The sequence below is a fragment of the Lonchura striata genome, chromosome 2, assembly GCF_050655825.1.
Source record: "Lonchura striata isolate lonStrDom1 chromosome 2, ASM5065582v1, whole genome shotgun sequence".
Taxonomy (NCBI): Eukaryota; Metazoa; Chordata; class Aves; order Passeriformes; family Estrildidae; genus Lonchura; species Lonchura striata.
The window spans coordinates 55,098,140-55,114,635 of NC_140704.1; the positions used below are offsets into that span (position 1 = coordinate 55,098,140).

At 37.3% G+C, this 16,496-nt stretch overlaps 1 protein-coding gene across 1 annotated transcript in view; it reads left to right on the forward strand.

Annotated features, from left to right (window-relative positions):
• Nucleotides 1-16,496, forward strand: part of ITGA9 (integrin subunit alpha 9) — a 218,071-nt gene that overhangs the window by 166,358 nt on the left and 35,217 nt on the right. The window contains exon 23 of the mRNA XM_021546471.4: nt 1,204-1,311. Coding sequence (XP_021402146.3) covers nt 1,204-1,311 — 108 coding nt within the window. The remainder of the gene's footprint in view (nt 1-1,203; nt 1,312-16,496) is intronic.

Genomic DNA, 16,496 nt, shown 5'->3' on the forward strand with positions numbered 1-16,496 from the left:
ACAAAAATATGGGCCTTTATAGTAGTTTTTATATGTGAAAATCTCTACTAGATCAAATATGAACAAAGAAACCGAAAATGCCTTTTCTGCAATAACTCATATCTGATCTTAGTGAGATAATCAAAATTTTTAAAATGTCTAACATGAAACATTATGTTTGTATTTCATGCAGCATTTATCATACTGCATTCTAGTGGAATTTCTCCCCCTGCCTGAAGCCTCAGGGCTTTTGTGAAGAGGATTTGGCATTGCAAACTAGTTCTGTTTATCAGTCAGGCATTTCTTCAAATATAAACAGTGTTTGAAGAATGAAATCCTATTGGTTTTAATATTTGTACTTTACACAATTGACAACTGCATGTTACATCTTTTCACAGTCGTATCTCAGTGTGGATAAATATTATAACGTGTTTCATGTTTTTATTTTATTTTTTTTTAATGCATTTATATTTGTGTGGTTAGAAAGAGCCAGAAAATATTTTTCCTAATAAAAAATGTAGATACAAATGAAAACTTGCTTTAATTGAATTTTTTCCATGGATTATTTTTCTTCAGCAAAACTCCTAAACTAAATTTTGGAATTTTCACTGGATACATATCAGTGGTGGATGGGAAATTCTTTGAGCTTTTGTTGAAATTTTGGGGGCCAGGGAGTGATAGAAAGTTAATATTTTCCACTAAAAGTATAATTGAATTGAAAATTCCAGAACTTGAATGGAAGTTGTTCACATTCATTTCCTGGCAACTCACTCAGAAAACCCACAGTCCAGTATTCACAGTAATTGTTTGGCTTCTGCTTCATAAGAAAAACATATGCAGAACATCATGCAGTGGTTACCAGATGGAAATGAGAATGTTAGCTGAGATAGTAATATTTCTTATAGCCTTCAAGATTTTATTACCAAAACATTCAGTGTACTAGCAGTGTCTCTCTTTCAACAGTATATAAAATATACTGTTTGTATTGATGACTGGCAATTATCTTGCAAAACTTCTTCTCCTTTGATATGTGAGCTGTGCCTGAAGACTTTTAGGTAAGCTAATCCTTGAAAAAGAAGTCTTAGTCTGAAGACATTGAAAAACCTGCAAACTATTTGTATTTCTTCAAATTTATCTGTACTCCCAGCTCTGAATCTACAGTAGTTTCCCATTTATGAGAAGTCAAGTATGTAATTTTATTTGTATTCATTTTTTCTCTTACAGGTTTACAATGCTGGACCAAGCACTCTTCCTGGAGCTTTTCTTGATATTTCAATTCCAAACCGCCTCTCTGCCACTGGAGCTGAAATATTTCATATTCAGCAGATGATGGTGAGTATGTTACGATGTACTCTGAGCTCAGAGAGGTACTGAGAGCTACTGATGACTAAAACAAGTCCACCAAAACTCAGTGAATCAATTGCTTTTTAAGGTTCTTTGCATCTGTGGCCAGATCGTAAGTAGCTGAACCCCTCCACCTATTGGCTGTTCTCCCTCATCTAGGGCAAAGACAACTGGTTGTATATTCCTGGTTTCCTACAATGCCATGTAAACTAGGTCAGGCTGATGTTGAAGGGAATATAGAGAACACTTCCACAAGTCACACCTGCAAAGAGGATTGTCTCTTAATCAGTTCTTCCTGACTGAGGGAGGATTAAGTTGTGTATGTAATATCAGTAGGATGCTTTATCAAGCTGACTCAGATTCCTTGGGGTTTTTTTCTGTGGTTATCAGCTAGGTCTGAATACATTATCTATATCTATTTTTTGCTGTAGTCCATGTTATAATTTGCTCTTTTTGAGTGTTCTTTTAACAAATGTAAATAATAGAGAAAGTTGTTCTTTCAACACAATGCTTTTCAAAAGATGATTTTGTGTCAGTTTCAAAGAAAATCAAGATAAACTGTGATATACAAATTCTTAGATGTAATTTCTAATATTTATTTTTTTCAAAGTCTTTGTTAGACCACTAAAATACCATCATTTATACTGTGGTGACCAAAAGATGGAAACGTTACTACTGAGGTAAATTTATTGCTGAAAATCAGTGTAATCTGCCTTTGTGAAATAAAACCGGATTTTTGGGATAATTGATAATTTAATGTTGTTAGTTGCTTTTCTAGCCTTTTAGCTGAAAAGTATTACCTATTATGTAGGTAACAGTGTCACTGAATATGTGTAAATATAGATCTGAAAGATCTTTCTAAGCAGGTTTCCAAGATTTTTGCTGTTGGAAAGTATGAGATAAATATAGTTATGGCTTGCAGATGGTCAGTAAAGACAGAATGACTGAGAAGCATGTGGGAATATTGTATGAAGCAATAGTAGTATTACAATAGTAGTATAGATGGAGTCCATTTGCCAACCAGACTTAATTAGTTCTCCAGAATATGTACAATCTTCTGTGGCATTGCTTTTTAATGTTTATTTGGTCCAGCTTTATATACAGAAGATCACTTTTCCTTTGATATATTGCCTGTCAAAGTGTCATGACCCGTTTCCTTGTTCATTCTCTGGTCTCTGTGTGCTGTAGCAGAGGGTGTGTTCACAGCAGACGCAGAGAGATGGAAGTCTTCTTAGGATTTTATCTCCCCAAATGTCAGTATCTCTAAAGTCAGTCATTCTATAAAGGAGATCCCACCTGAGCAGTGTGGTCTTGAGCACTGTGGTAATAAATGCTAGCAGGGTTTGTATTGCTTTTTCCCAAGAACAGGCTTCATTGCTCTGCACATTATTTTACTGAACTGTACTTTGAAATTTGTTTTTGTAGAAATGTAAACTCCTGTTGTGAGACCTCTTTGCAGGTAGTAGGCAAGTATGTTTTTATGAGAGACGTCTGCCTGACACACTGACATTCCAGTAATTTTGACTACTGATTTTGGGTATATGGTCAGTAGAATTCTCCTATGACTTTCTGAATACCTTTATCATGTTAATAAATGTGAGCCCAGAAAATCCTGTCTGGAGCAGAGGTTATCCTTGCTTTACAGATACATAATTAAAACACCAAAAAGCTTGCTTGACTTCACACAGGAAATTTGTGTGGGGAGCCAGGCACTAAAACAATGTACCCCAATTCCTACTAGAATCAGTGTATCCCAAGTCTTAATATTGTAACAGAGAAGGCATCCCACTCTCTTTCCTACTGCTCTCTCCCAGTGAGTTGTTATTGACTGAAAAGGGAACTAAAATCATTGAGTTTTTCAACTTTTCATAAAATAGATATAATTAAAGAAACCTAAAAGGAGATGAACTTTAGAAAATGGTTTACAACAGCTGTTTTTTCCAAGACAATTTTTGTAAGCATAATCATTAAATATTTCAAGGTTTTGCTTATTTGGTTTATTCCCAGAATCTAGACTTCATTAAAGATAGTAAGGTAATCCTTTCAGACAGTGCAGGTGTTTCTGTCATTATTTTCTCTATGCCTACAATCCAGATATTCCAGCTGTCAGTGTTGACAAAACTTTGAAAATAGCTGTTATTAATGCAGAGGATTAGGAATTGTCATTTATCTGTAAAATGCACTGTTGACACAGCACTTGGGATTTGATGACATAATGGTTTTTATCTTAAAGATAGTAATTCTATTGCCATTTTCGGATATACAGTAAGGCAGTGAAATGTTTGAGTCAAAATGCATAGTTAAAGCACTAGAGTTTGTCTCACATACACATAAACTACACAAGATAGTTTCAGGAACAAACTCTCTCATATTGTGTTGATTGAGCTAGTCTTTCAGGCACAGAAATTAATTGCAGGAAGAGTCACATATGGCTCACTGCAACAGTCTGTGTCTCTGGGAGGTGTTAATAGGAAGTATTATCTGCTGGTCTTAGAGAAAATGACAGCCCTCATGCTTCCTCTGTTCCTGCCATTGTGAGCTTTTGGCTTTATTCCAGAAACTGTTTTAACATTTTGTTCAAGACAAATTCAGATCATGGAGATGTTTTGACATTTGTAGTTCTGCCTTAGAGATGTTCAGATGCAGTTCAAGGTCTATTGGGAGCAGCACTGCAGTTCTGCAGCACTTTCCCCAACAAAGCTCACAATACATAAATGGAATGAATTAACAGTAAAAGTCAGAAGTAAACAAAAAAAGAGTAATTGTAAAAAAAACTAGGGGAAAAAAACCCTAACAATTGAACTTCCTCCCTATAAATTTGTAATGACTAGAAGATACTAGAAATCTTCATATAGTATTAGCTAGGAAATTTCACCTCTGACACTGGTTTTACATAGTAAATACTTATATTTTGCAGTGGTAAATAATATTTTGGAAACACTTAAGTCAAATTAGTAGCTGTTTAGTTTAATTATTTTTGTATTTGCTTTCTTGCAAAGGTTACAAACCAGCCAAGTTAAAAACATAATAAATTAAACACCTCAGCTTGTTAGTATAAGTGTCGTGATAGAATAGTATAGATGATGACATCGAAGAGCTTCACAGAAGAAGAGAAGGTAGTCCTAACACAAAGGTATATTCTCCACTCTTCGAGCCATTGATTATCTATTCTTTGAGGAAGAAAACCAGTGCTCATTATATTTGTGTATGTGTTTGGTTTTGAACTGAAAGATCAGTAATTTCCTTTGTGTACCCAGCTAGGGATGCACAAGGGCAAGGGAAGCACTACCAGACCTTGGCTAGCAGCCAAGGAGCTGCTTTCTAGGATCATCAAGAAGATTTTCACAATGGGAGTTCCTACTGTATTAACCAGGGAACTTCCTGAAGCTGTTCATAACTTAATGATGTGTCCCAGATTATTCTTGTGATGGCTTTATGGACTGGATCAGATTGTTGCCTTCTGGTTTATTTTCTTTTCATTGAAGGTAAATACAATTATGAGGAATTAACAGTTGGAAACCAGATTTGTCTATTTGAACTGGATGATCCTCCTTTAGAGGGACCAAGCAGAGCCTATTTTAAAAGATGAAAGGTGCTCTTCTCCCCAGGACTCAAATGCTGTTTATTGTAGGAACCACCTCAGATCCAGGTGATGCCTCAGAGGATAACAGAGGCCAAATTGTGAGGAAGAGAAAAGAGATCAAGATTGAATGTCTCATCTGGGGGGGGGTTTTGAGTTCAGGGAAAAAGGGGGAAAAGGGGGGGCGGGGCGGAACTGAGGGGCCACATCCAATGAGACACAGGTGAGGAGAGGGGGAGGCAGGTCAGTGAGAGACCATCACAACTGAGGCTTGGGGTGGGGAGAGGAAAGGTGTGTGGAAGAGACCAATGTGACACAAACTCCATAGTGCAATATAAAAACTACTCATTGCAAATTCCCAATCACTCAGTGCAAAACAATAACTAAATAAGCTATTTACTGCATCACAACAAATACCAAGAATATAAAAAAACATATTATCGCCATCACCAAGATAAGAATCTTGTTGGAAAGTAAGATGGATATGTTGCAAAACAGTCTCTTCAGAAAGAGTTTGCAATCTAGGCAACATATATAATATATATAATATAAAGGGGAATTTGGAAGAAAGAGGGAAAGAAATACTCTTCTCAGTATTTTGAGAGCTCAGTTTTTTGGGCTCCCTCCTTGCATGCAACTCTTGTTGTCTAAGTCCAGTAATTACTGTTTTAGTAATTGTTATTATAAGAATATATTTAAATTACTATGTTCTCTTACTCTAACAATTAATGAAGAGAGGCACAGAAGCAATTCTGAAGAAGCACCTGCCAGTCTCCACTGATAATACAGAAATCATCTAGTTTCCCTGATTTTCCCTAGGCTTCTAAACTTAGATCTTGAGAATCATTTACAGAGAGTGAAAAATGGGTTGAATTTCAGTCTTGTGACTCCTATCCCCTTAAATGGACAACCTTTCAGCCAATCAATCTTAAATGGGCCAGTTAGATTCCTGGTCCAACCCTTGCTATCACTTCTTGTTTAGGGAGCAAAATAAAAAGTCCTTCTCTTCCAAAGACAAAGAGAAGTCCTCCAGTTGTCCTATTATGTTTGGCATATTCACTTCACACTTCTTTCTTCGTTCTACACAGATTTGGATTCTGCTTTTATGATAGGTGGATATCATTAAGATTTTAAAAAAGTAAAGAAAAACTGAATGAATTAGTGGAAGAATTGAAGAGAATTCCTTTTACAGGTTGCCTTTTAAGTTGATTGATCTCTTCCTGTGAATGTTCAAAGACAAAAAGTAAAATGAATTGACATTTAACAGAAAGATTGTACAGGAACATTTTGCACTTGCAGCAAGATTTATTTTAGCCTTTTGTGTTAGTCATCCTGCATGTAGTATTTTCATTTCAATGACTTACACACACACTAGCATACACATATTTTGGCACCGTATTTAAAAACATAGCTAGATTACTGAAGGAAATTATTCATTCCAGGGAACATACTGTACAGAAATTTGTACAGAAAATTGTACAGGTACTTTCTGACCTTCCTGCCTCATTCACTTTAATTGCTTTTTAAATGACTGATCCAAAACATTTTTGCTTAGGCAGTTGGAGGTGTTCCCTGTCCTACCCCCAGTGTAGAGCACATCAGTGATATCAACTGAATCTGGCTTTGCCTAGGAGCCCTGTCACTTGCAGGAGAAATTAGTACATCTGCCACATGCAGGATGGCTGTGACGAGGGGCAGAAGCATACACTGTGGTCCAGCATGGCACAGTTGCCTTTAGACACGAGCATGGAGGAGGACCACAAAGCAGCTCAGAAAGAGTTCCTAATGTCAGCATGATGAACTGAAGAGGAACTCTGCCGTCTTGTAAGTTTCCATTGTTATACAGGAAAGGCTGCCCAGGTGTCCTGATTTATGGCAAATTTAGGAGAAAACCTCAAAAGAAACAAATTCAAGAAAAAAAAGAAAATAAAAGAAAGCAAATTCAAGTGGCCTCTCCCCCAACTGGTTCAGGAAAAGATTTCCTTGGAGATAAGTGGAAAAAAATGTTATTTAACAGGCAAAGCATTCACCAGCACAAAAAAACAATAATAAACAATAAAACCTCTTGCCTATCTGAAGAGATGACAAACTCAGAAAGTCCTTTTTGAGGGCTGTAGCTCAGCTCACCCAGTCTGTTATCAGTCCCTCTGGCACTGGAAATGCCACAGCCCAGGCCCAGCCCGGTGGGCTGCAGGTGTGAGCTGCTGGTGCTCTTCTGGATGTTCAGTCCACAGCAGGTTTAAACAGTTCCAAGAAAAAGAAAAACCACAGTCCAGGGAACTTCTCTGCCTCAGCTAGCTAAAAGCTAACTAAAAACCAAAGGAGAGCTCTGTCCTGCTGTCTGTCTCTCTGCAGAGAGCACAGTCCAGGAGCAGGATGCAGGGGAACAAGTGCAGTTTCTGATAACAAACTCAGAGCTTCTTCTCGCCCCTCTTTTGCTCTCAGAACCAGTCTTAAAAAGGTGCAAAACTTATTTCAGACTAACAGACTAATGGGGATACAAGCATCATAAAGTCACCCCAGGACACCAGCCATAAAATTAAGATTTTTTTCTGAGTTAATACCTTAAAATAAATCTAAAAAACCCCAGTATTTTTGCCATCCGCATCATAATACAAGAGCTGTGCCTTGGTCAGAGCTCACAGCATTTCCAGTATTTCAAGATAATCTTTTTTGTGCATTGCTGGATGCATCCTTGAAGATGGAGCAAATCTTCTTAACATCGAAGAAAGCTTTCTCTGACTTCCTGTTTGAGATCTTTAGGTGAAGTCACATTTGAACAAATTCTTTGACATTTTCCAGTTGTTTTGACCAAATCTTCTAGAAATGAAAGTGCTATGGTATTTGTATAAGCAGTGGAATTTTTTTTGAAAATTCTAAAGAGGATTTTCTTGGAAAAGGCATTTTGAATGTAAAAAAATAATTGTCTTTCAATACAGTCTAATAATATAGAAGTCAAGGCCATTAAAATATGGGAAAAAAGGCACTGTGATCCATATATTAAACTAGGACACAGCAACATGATATTGTTATCCAGTTGTGGCCTGCTCATTATTAGCTTCTAAACTAAAGTAAAATTTGTCAAATTACTTAGGTATGGAAATTTTACAACACTGTCTCCCAAAAAATCATGGTCTTTCAAATGAGTGGCAGTTTGATTAATATCTTCTATCAGCTGAAACTGTTGCTACTTTGTGAATGGGCCATAGCTCCTATTTTTTGGCTGAATATGTGAATTCCAATTTTGAAAAAGATGACTTATATGCCTTTTGATAAAAAGAAATTTCAGATAAAGAAAGATGCGAAATAAAATGGATGTATAAATAATCTGTTATTAGAATGATGAAGGAAGGAGGAAGTTTGGCAGATTACCATGAGTATTCATGTAGTAATCAGGAGTTTTGCTGTGGTGTGGAAAAAAAAATGTATAGTTGGTTTTTTTTGTAAGCTTTCTAGCTAGAGAAGGAAGCTCCTCCTGTTGAATAAAAAGACAGTTTACAATTTTTTTAATTTGTTTTTCTTCTTTTTGAAGGACTGAGTGTAAGAATTCACTATTTTTCCATTGGAAAGCTTTTCCTGACAAAAACAATGAAGAAGGAAATTCAGACTGTAACTGCTTAGTAAATTCTTTTAACACATGGTCCTGCTGTAAATTCTGACTCTTAGATCAGCTTTTCTCTTCTACATCTAACAAATGTACAAGATTTGTGGTGTAAATGAAGGAAGCAAAAAAACAAGGAAGCGTTTAAAACAGTGGTATCTGTGTATATGTGGTGACAGAAGGGTTTTCCTCCCTGCTCATGTATCAGAGTGAAAATAAGCATCTTTTATTGGATTTCTGTCCTGGCTTTGAAAGTACATAATTCCAGTCTTCTGCAAGGTACCAGATGATATCAAAAGTATCAATAAACCATTTCTTGGGGGAAACTCTGTGGATGTCTTGGAAACAAATGACATCTTCTACTTAACTTAATATATCTCCTCCACCCCTCAAGAGGTTTTTTCAATGAAAATGACCCATTTATTCTTCAGTTGTCTACAGCAGATAAGCAAAATCATCCCCTTGAAAGTCCTACCTTTTCTCCACTGCCTCTAAAGAGAGTTTAGATCTTAGGCACCTTTCTGATACATTCAAATGTCTCCTTTAGCGAAACAAACCACAGGAGTTGTTTGAGCCCTACAGGGAATGTACTTACCTCCACACTCTTCAGAGCTCCTCATCCTAACATCAACACAGCCCATAGGGAAGTTCAACAATTAGGTAAAGAACAAACATGAGCTTATTTGTGTTTAATACATCATAGGTAAGGCTGCAGAAAAGGATGTACTATATAGACAGATACAATCTAGCTGAAGGAACATCAAATGTCAGGTGATATCAGGGGCTTTTAAAATAGAAACATACCGTGAGAATTATCTATTGCCTCATATATATATATATGTTGGTTAAGCATTTCACAGTTCATCATAGGGAGAGGAAAAGTACTTCTCAGTGACCCTTTCTTGGATTTCATCTGCTAGAGACCAATCTATAGGGAGCACGTGAATGATAGTGGTAAGCTGATTTTTGTGTAAGGTGGTGGTCATTCATTCCTAAGCCTGAACTTTCTGTGGACCTCAGAGTTAAATCATACCAAGTGGTCAGTTTTCCTTCTGACTGTGTACATGTGGCATGTACAGTTCTGTCTAGGAATGAATCTGCTGTCTTGTAAGTCAGAAACTTCATATGAGAAGTACCCAAAACTGGGTAGGAATCACTAGTTCTTGAGAGCAGTACTTCTGGGAATTTTTGCTAAGTACATGCAAATTGGCTGCAGGGCCAAGACCAGGTCAGTGCTGCAAGAATCATGCTTATCAAACCTGATTATTTAATTAAGCCACATATTAAGTACATCAGAAAAACATCTAAAGATGTTCCAATCAGGTTAGCATGATTTATGCCAAACATGCATCTGGTGCATTCTCCTGCTGTCTAGAGGCTCAGAAGCCAGAGCTGTGGTGTACTGCCCCCTCTATGCTGATTTAATTCTTTAGCATCTCCACTTTGTTTCCTCTTGCCTCTTCTCATGGCCTTGTAAGGCTACTTGTTGGATTTGTGGACTAATGATTTTCCTTGCCATCATTGCTATTTTTAGTTGAAATATTTCAAGAGTTGTGTAAAATGGGTTAATTTAAAAAATATTTCCCGTTGTTTCAGTGGCTCTTAAATTTATTACCAGAATAAACAAGACTGCTCTGATTCAAACATATTTCATTATTTGTGAATATTAAACATTTTTGGCATATGGTGCAAGTAGTCGATAACGTATTTACATAATTTATTTGTCTACTGCTGAGTCTGACCTTGTCTGGAATTTCTTGTCAGTTCCCTTTTTTTCTTCAGTGTGACATGTTAGATTAACCCTGCTTAACAATTATTTGTTCTCTTAATAAAGGGTGAATCAGTATCTTTGACTCAGAATACTTGCATACATTTTATACATTTTCCCCTAATACTAGGATGAATGTGCTATGGTTAGCAACAAAGATGAACACATATGTTATTTATTTTTCAAGTTTGAAAACTTGAACTACTGCTTAGTTATTCATACATAAATAAATCAGTTTAAAAAAACATACAGGAGAAAGTATGTAAAAACTCTCCGCCAGACCACAGCCAAACTCCTAGTCCTTTGGAGTCAGTATAGCCCAGAGATGATGAGAAAGGCATCCATTACAGAGTTGAACAATGCTAAAAATGTTGTGAAATGACTGGCCTGTGTTCAGACCTTGAGCATGTTTCCTGCAAGTAAAATTGCTGTTCCAAATATCTTGTGTCTTATTATGTTTTCCCTGAACTTGCCCACACACTTTTTCTGAGGTTGGATGTGGGTTTAGTTTTATCATATGCACTCATGTCTGGATTCCACATTCATACTTGCAGTCAACTTAGTTATGCTGACTTCCAGGCCCTCCTCCACAACTAGTGATGATTTAGCTGAATAGGGCAATCCCAGACTTACTGGAAGAGCTTGGAAACCTTAAGTTTTAATACCCTAATGAATCTTTTGCATTAGAAATCTAGTGTTTCTGCTTTTAGTAATGAACTGAAGATACACATTTGCTTGCCCATTTCTTTTCTAAAATGTCAGTCTGTCCTGGTTTGGAATGGGTAGAAATTGAGAGAAGTGATGCAAAGCTTTTTGTGTAACTGACAGTCTGTTGAACCACTGAGAAGCTGTACAGGCCTCTGTGAAACACACATATTAAAGATGGAAAAACTCGGGAATTATTTCCTTCCCTCCCAGTCAGGATTGAGGTATCGCGAGCTTCAATCCTCCCTCGAGTGAGAGAAAGGAACAAGGTGCAAGCATGTAAAGGAACAGCATGATGGCATCGAGGTCAGTGAGGAAGAAGTTAAGTCCCAGATGGGAGGGGTGAGGAGATGCCTTGTTTTGGAGCTGAAATCCTCTTATAAGCTATGGAGAAAGGACTCTTTTTCCTTGTAATTCATGAAACTACGGGGAGATGAAAGTGTTCAAATTGATATTGAGCAAAAGCCTCCATCCTAAGATAAGCAGATGTTAAAACAGCTGTGATCCCATGAGAAGTTTGAACAGAGGAAGAGAGTAGTCCTGTGCTTCCAGGAGAAGAAGACAAATAATATTTCTGTTCCCAGAGATTAAGATTATTTTAGAGATAGATAATGGGAACTTTTTCCTTTGAACAGCTCATCTTTAAAGCAATACCCCATAAGCTGACATGGCCCATTGACAAGCTGTGGGAAGGCTTGTGGCAATGAGAAGGATTTCACAATGGCAGAGTTCCCCAGGCAGCTTCTATTTGTGATGAAATTGAGAGCCACAAGAGAACTATATTTTCCTCTTATGGAGAAGTCTCCATAACCTTAACAAGAGGGACTTCTCTCCCTCAGTAAACTGAAGAAAGATGGTTTTAGAGGTGGTAAACTGACTGGAAATATTAGGTTTGGTTTCTTTACATTGTCAGTGACAAAGAAAAGGTTGTGGGGGAAGGAGAAGTGTTCTGAAGGGTTTGTTTTGGTTCTTACTTTTTTTTCCTTTCTAGTTACTTTTAATAAAATTTTCTTTATACCCTTTTAAAGTTTTGAGCCTGCTTTGCCTTTCTCCTAACCCTATCTCACAGCAGAAAGTGAGTTTATTGGTGATGGGCCAGCACTGAACCACCATATTCTTTGGTGCATTGGCCAGAAAAATCTCAAAACTGAGGAGATCTTAAATTGGTGGACCAAAACCACTACATGAAATCGGTGTTTCTGCTCAGTTTTGAACTGAAACCACCAGTCATTAAATATAGGAATAGCCCTTGGCTTCTTATATACAGCAATGCAACAGGGAGATTGTACATAATGCTCTGTTGGAAACAACAGCCAGTTTCCTGCTGTTTTTCTGTCTCATTCTTCCAAGAGATTCCTATCACTTGCACATACTTAATCCCACATCAGCTGCTAATATCCACTTAGTCCTCATCACTTGGTGCTTGACCCTCAATTGTCCTGTCCGGCCCATTTTGAAATTGTATTTGATTTCCTTCTGCCAGGCTGCCATCTTGTGCTGGATACAGGGCCCTGAAACAATGGGAGGTCTTGCTTTGATGGATGTTAATAGGTTGAGGATAAATCTTGAAGGGGCCACTGGCTTTCAGTTCACCTGTGAAGTTTATGTTACATATGTTATGTTATGAAGTTTATGTTATGTGGGCTAAACTGTTAAACTGTTTGCTAAAAGTTTGCTAAACTGCAGCAATTTCTGAAAGGCCCCAAAGGCTTGCTAGAAATTGCCATGTTCTGAGAGTAGCTACAGATGGGCAGAGATGATGCTGCAAATACCCTGAAGGTGGCAAACAGAGCTGACAGCAGAACAGGAATATGCTGAGGCAGCAGCTGTATTATTTCTCCTAGAAACTCCAACCACTCTCAAGTGACTTGGCTTCATGGGCAGCTCTTGGTTATCCTCTGGGTTTCCTGGAAAATGTGTGATGTTTTTCCCCTTTGCACTAGTACCTCTTTCTTGGAGCTGCAAACCAAGCCCAAGTATTCTCATAAATCCCTACACCATGCAGGGAAAGTCAGAGATGATGATCCCTATGTATGCAATAAATTAAACATGGTATTCTCATACAGCCATATAAAAAATCCTGCAGGCTTTTTAGGATGTGATGTGTGTGGAGTGTACATCATATGTTTTACAAACAGCTGATACACTCTGTAATGTCCTCCTGCCACTTTTTCTCAAGAGTGGTATAATCTTACATGATGAAAAACCATTTCTACTTTATGGGTTGCCTCTGCTCAACCTATAAAGTAGCAGGAAAAAACTAATTCAGATTCAAATATTCAGAATCCATTAAAGTCATCCTGCAGTAATTTCTTCCTTGTTGCAGATAGAGCATTTTAGAAGCATGAAATAACATGCATGCTTTCTCTGGTGGTTGTATCTTGTCTCTGAGAAATTTAGTGGTTTGTGCTGACAACAAAAGAGCAACCCATTGTACAGGTGGTCCTATTTAAACGTCTCTCAAGCATGTTCATAGGATTTTCACGGAGAGAGCAACTCACAGTAAATTAACAAAGCTAGAGATTAACTTATCTCTGAATGAGAGTGTGATCATTTATGTAATCATAACATGACAGAATGGTGTGGGTAGAGGCAGTAGGAGGGATTTTCTGCTGCTCTGCATGATGACAGATTAGTAATATTATTAGCCTTTGCAGAGTTATGGTGATATGTAGAGGCCTGTTATGCAAGGTGCCATTTACAGTCTGTGTAGTACAAATGTTCTGGCTTGTATCTTCCTACATTTATGCATGTTACATGTATATGCACACCTGTTGAATACAATAGGAGACTACACATATATATACACATACACTCATACACATATACATATATATATATACACATATATATACATGCACACACACAGATATATATGTATAGATACACACACACACACATATATGTGTGTATATGTGTATATATATATATATATATATATATATATATATATATATATATATATATATACACATGCATTCTGGAATGAGTAATGATTTTCAGTCCCTTATATTTTGGATGGCCACTAAAAACTGTCTGAAAGTCATGATGTTCAAGTGCCACATATGTCTAAGTGAGACACCTGGCAATAATTTGCTGTTACAGTGAAATGTTGTAGGCTATTCTGACATCAAGTGGTGTCCAAGAATGCATGTGTTATCTGAGTGCCAGCTGTACTACTGCATTAATTACTCTGATATTCTGCAGTGAGATTATCAGAATGATTTTTTTTTACCTTTTTTACACTGGAGCTGAGCAGTTTGACAAAAATGCCTTTGAAATTGAGTAAAAACTAGAAAAAACATGATGTATGTATTGATGTTAAGTGTTTTGCGCTCTAAGACAAGACATTGCTAGAGAATGGCAACATCCCAACCATGGTAAAAAGAAATGACTGCCAGTCAAAACTTCTATGGGAAGATTTTACTTTTGCTCTTGATGTTGGTTGACCTCATGTGAAAGCTGAAGACATTCAAGATAGTGAAAGCATGCTTCATTCTAATAATGAAAATGATAAATAATAGATACATCTTTGTGATAAGATCTTATAAAATGATTGGATTTCTATCAGCCAACCACCCCCTTACAAATTTTTCAGTTTAGAATTGGAATTCTGAAAATGTAATTTCTTTGCAAAAAATTTATTTTTTAAGATTATAAATGTTTTCCAGGAGTTGAAGGCTAGGATCAGTAATTAGTAATATTTACCTCTGTGTTACAAAAATTTTACACTGTTATCCCAAAAAAACTCATGGTATGTGTGGTAGTCTAGACTGTATGTGATTACATAGAACACTGAATATAGAGAAGAAGAAAAAGTAAAAAATAATTTAATTTTGAAATTAGGCTCCTTTTTTTTCCTGCAATGTAAAACTGTTCAGTGTAATCTGGTAGGTCAGTCATTGATTCGTGGCTGCAGCACATTCAGACCACAGGACCAGACTCAGAGCAGGTTAGAAAAATGTGCACAGGTGCTGAAGATGCTATGCAGTTAGCCTGTTTTACCTTTGTCTTTGGCCTACTTTATGTGCTAAAATGGACTTTGTCTACCTCTGTCTGGGTACAGATTTTAGGTACACGTCCAGTACAGATTTGTCTGTATGCACCAGACCAGTGAACCAGACTGCTCATTATTTTATTCAGGACTTAATAAGTAGTTTCTGGAAAACAGACTGAAACAACCTTCAGCACAGATGGCTCCAACAAAGTTCTTTGGAAGTCCCTTCTTGGAAGGCTGCAGGGCTACTTCTATTTGGTACCTCTCTTGGGAAAGGTTTTTATTTCCCAATCTGTAGTCTTAATGTAGGATTTAAGAGAGCCTGCTTTTTGTGCCTCTTGTTCCCTGCCCCAGTTGTTCTTTTGCGTTAGGAGTTAGATATTGACATTTATCTCTGGTTTCTGTACAGTTCTTGCACTGACTACAAAAGCAGTGCACATCTCTTTCCACATCCTATGCACTGCTCAAAAAAAGTCCCTTCTGCTGTTTCTGTAAGATGCTGGATACTGGATCCTGGAATGTCCACTCTGGTGGTAGTCCTTTTCTGTTTATAGGCTGCTGAGAAATTGAGAAATGGAAATTTGCAAAAAGCTCTGGAATGCCAGGTACTCTGAACTCCAAATCTGATGAAGAATCTGGTTTCCTCCCTACTGCATTTCAAAGACTTGTACAGCTCTTGCATCTATAAATCATAAATATTTGGCCAGAAATTTCCTTGTTTGTGTACCACAAGGTGGTTGGAATAGCATCATGTTTGAACAAAAAGAAACTCACAGTGAGGCTTACAATACAAATCATGATTTATATTTCAGAGATGCAGTTCAGTCTCAGCATAATGGAAAAAGTTTTGTGCTAAGATTTTATTTAACTAGCTGTCTTTCTACAGATGAATATTTAATTGAAAACAGTTTATTGAAAAGCTGCTACTAGTTTTTTCCGGCTGGTTTACTGAATCCTTATGCATGTAAAAATTGCGAATAACACATGATGTGAAATGTAAGGCGTCTAACAGTCATCCTAACAAAACAAACAAACCAAAAACCCTAAAAAAATCCCACCAAATCAGCTGTGGCCATCCTTTGAAAAGGATGGATTTGCTTCTACCTTAGCATGAATCCATCCACTTAGAATTTTTTTGTTAATTTTTTCCCGGTTTTGTGACTCTGTGGCTTCCAAGAGTGCTAAAAGAAATGGATTGCTGCTCAGTTGCCTTGCATCCTTTCCTGTCAGCACATGCTGATTGATCACAGGTACACAGATGAGTGTGATCTAATTTCTGCCTGGTTGAATTGCCCCAAATTCTCCTGACCAAGTTAGCAGTGTCTGCCTTCTAGGAAGTAGCCTCTGACTTTGGCTGCTAAAACAGGGCATAGGTGACCTGACGGTCTGTTCCAGAGCAATGCAGGTAACAGGAGGTGTTTAGTTCTTGCATGTTTCCCTCCTAATATGGACTGAAACACTGAATTTATAATCCACATCGTATAGGATTGCTGTGTAGCTGGCAGAGAGGAAAAGGTATTTC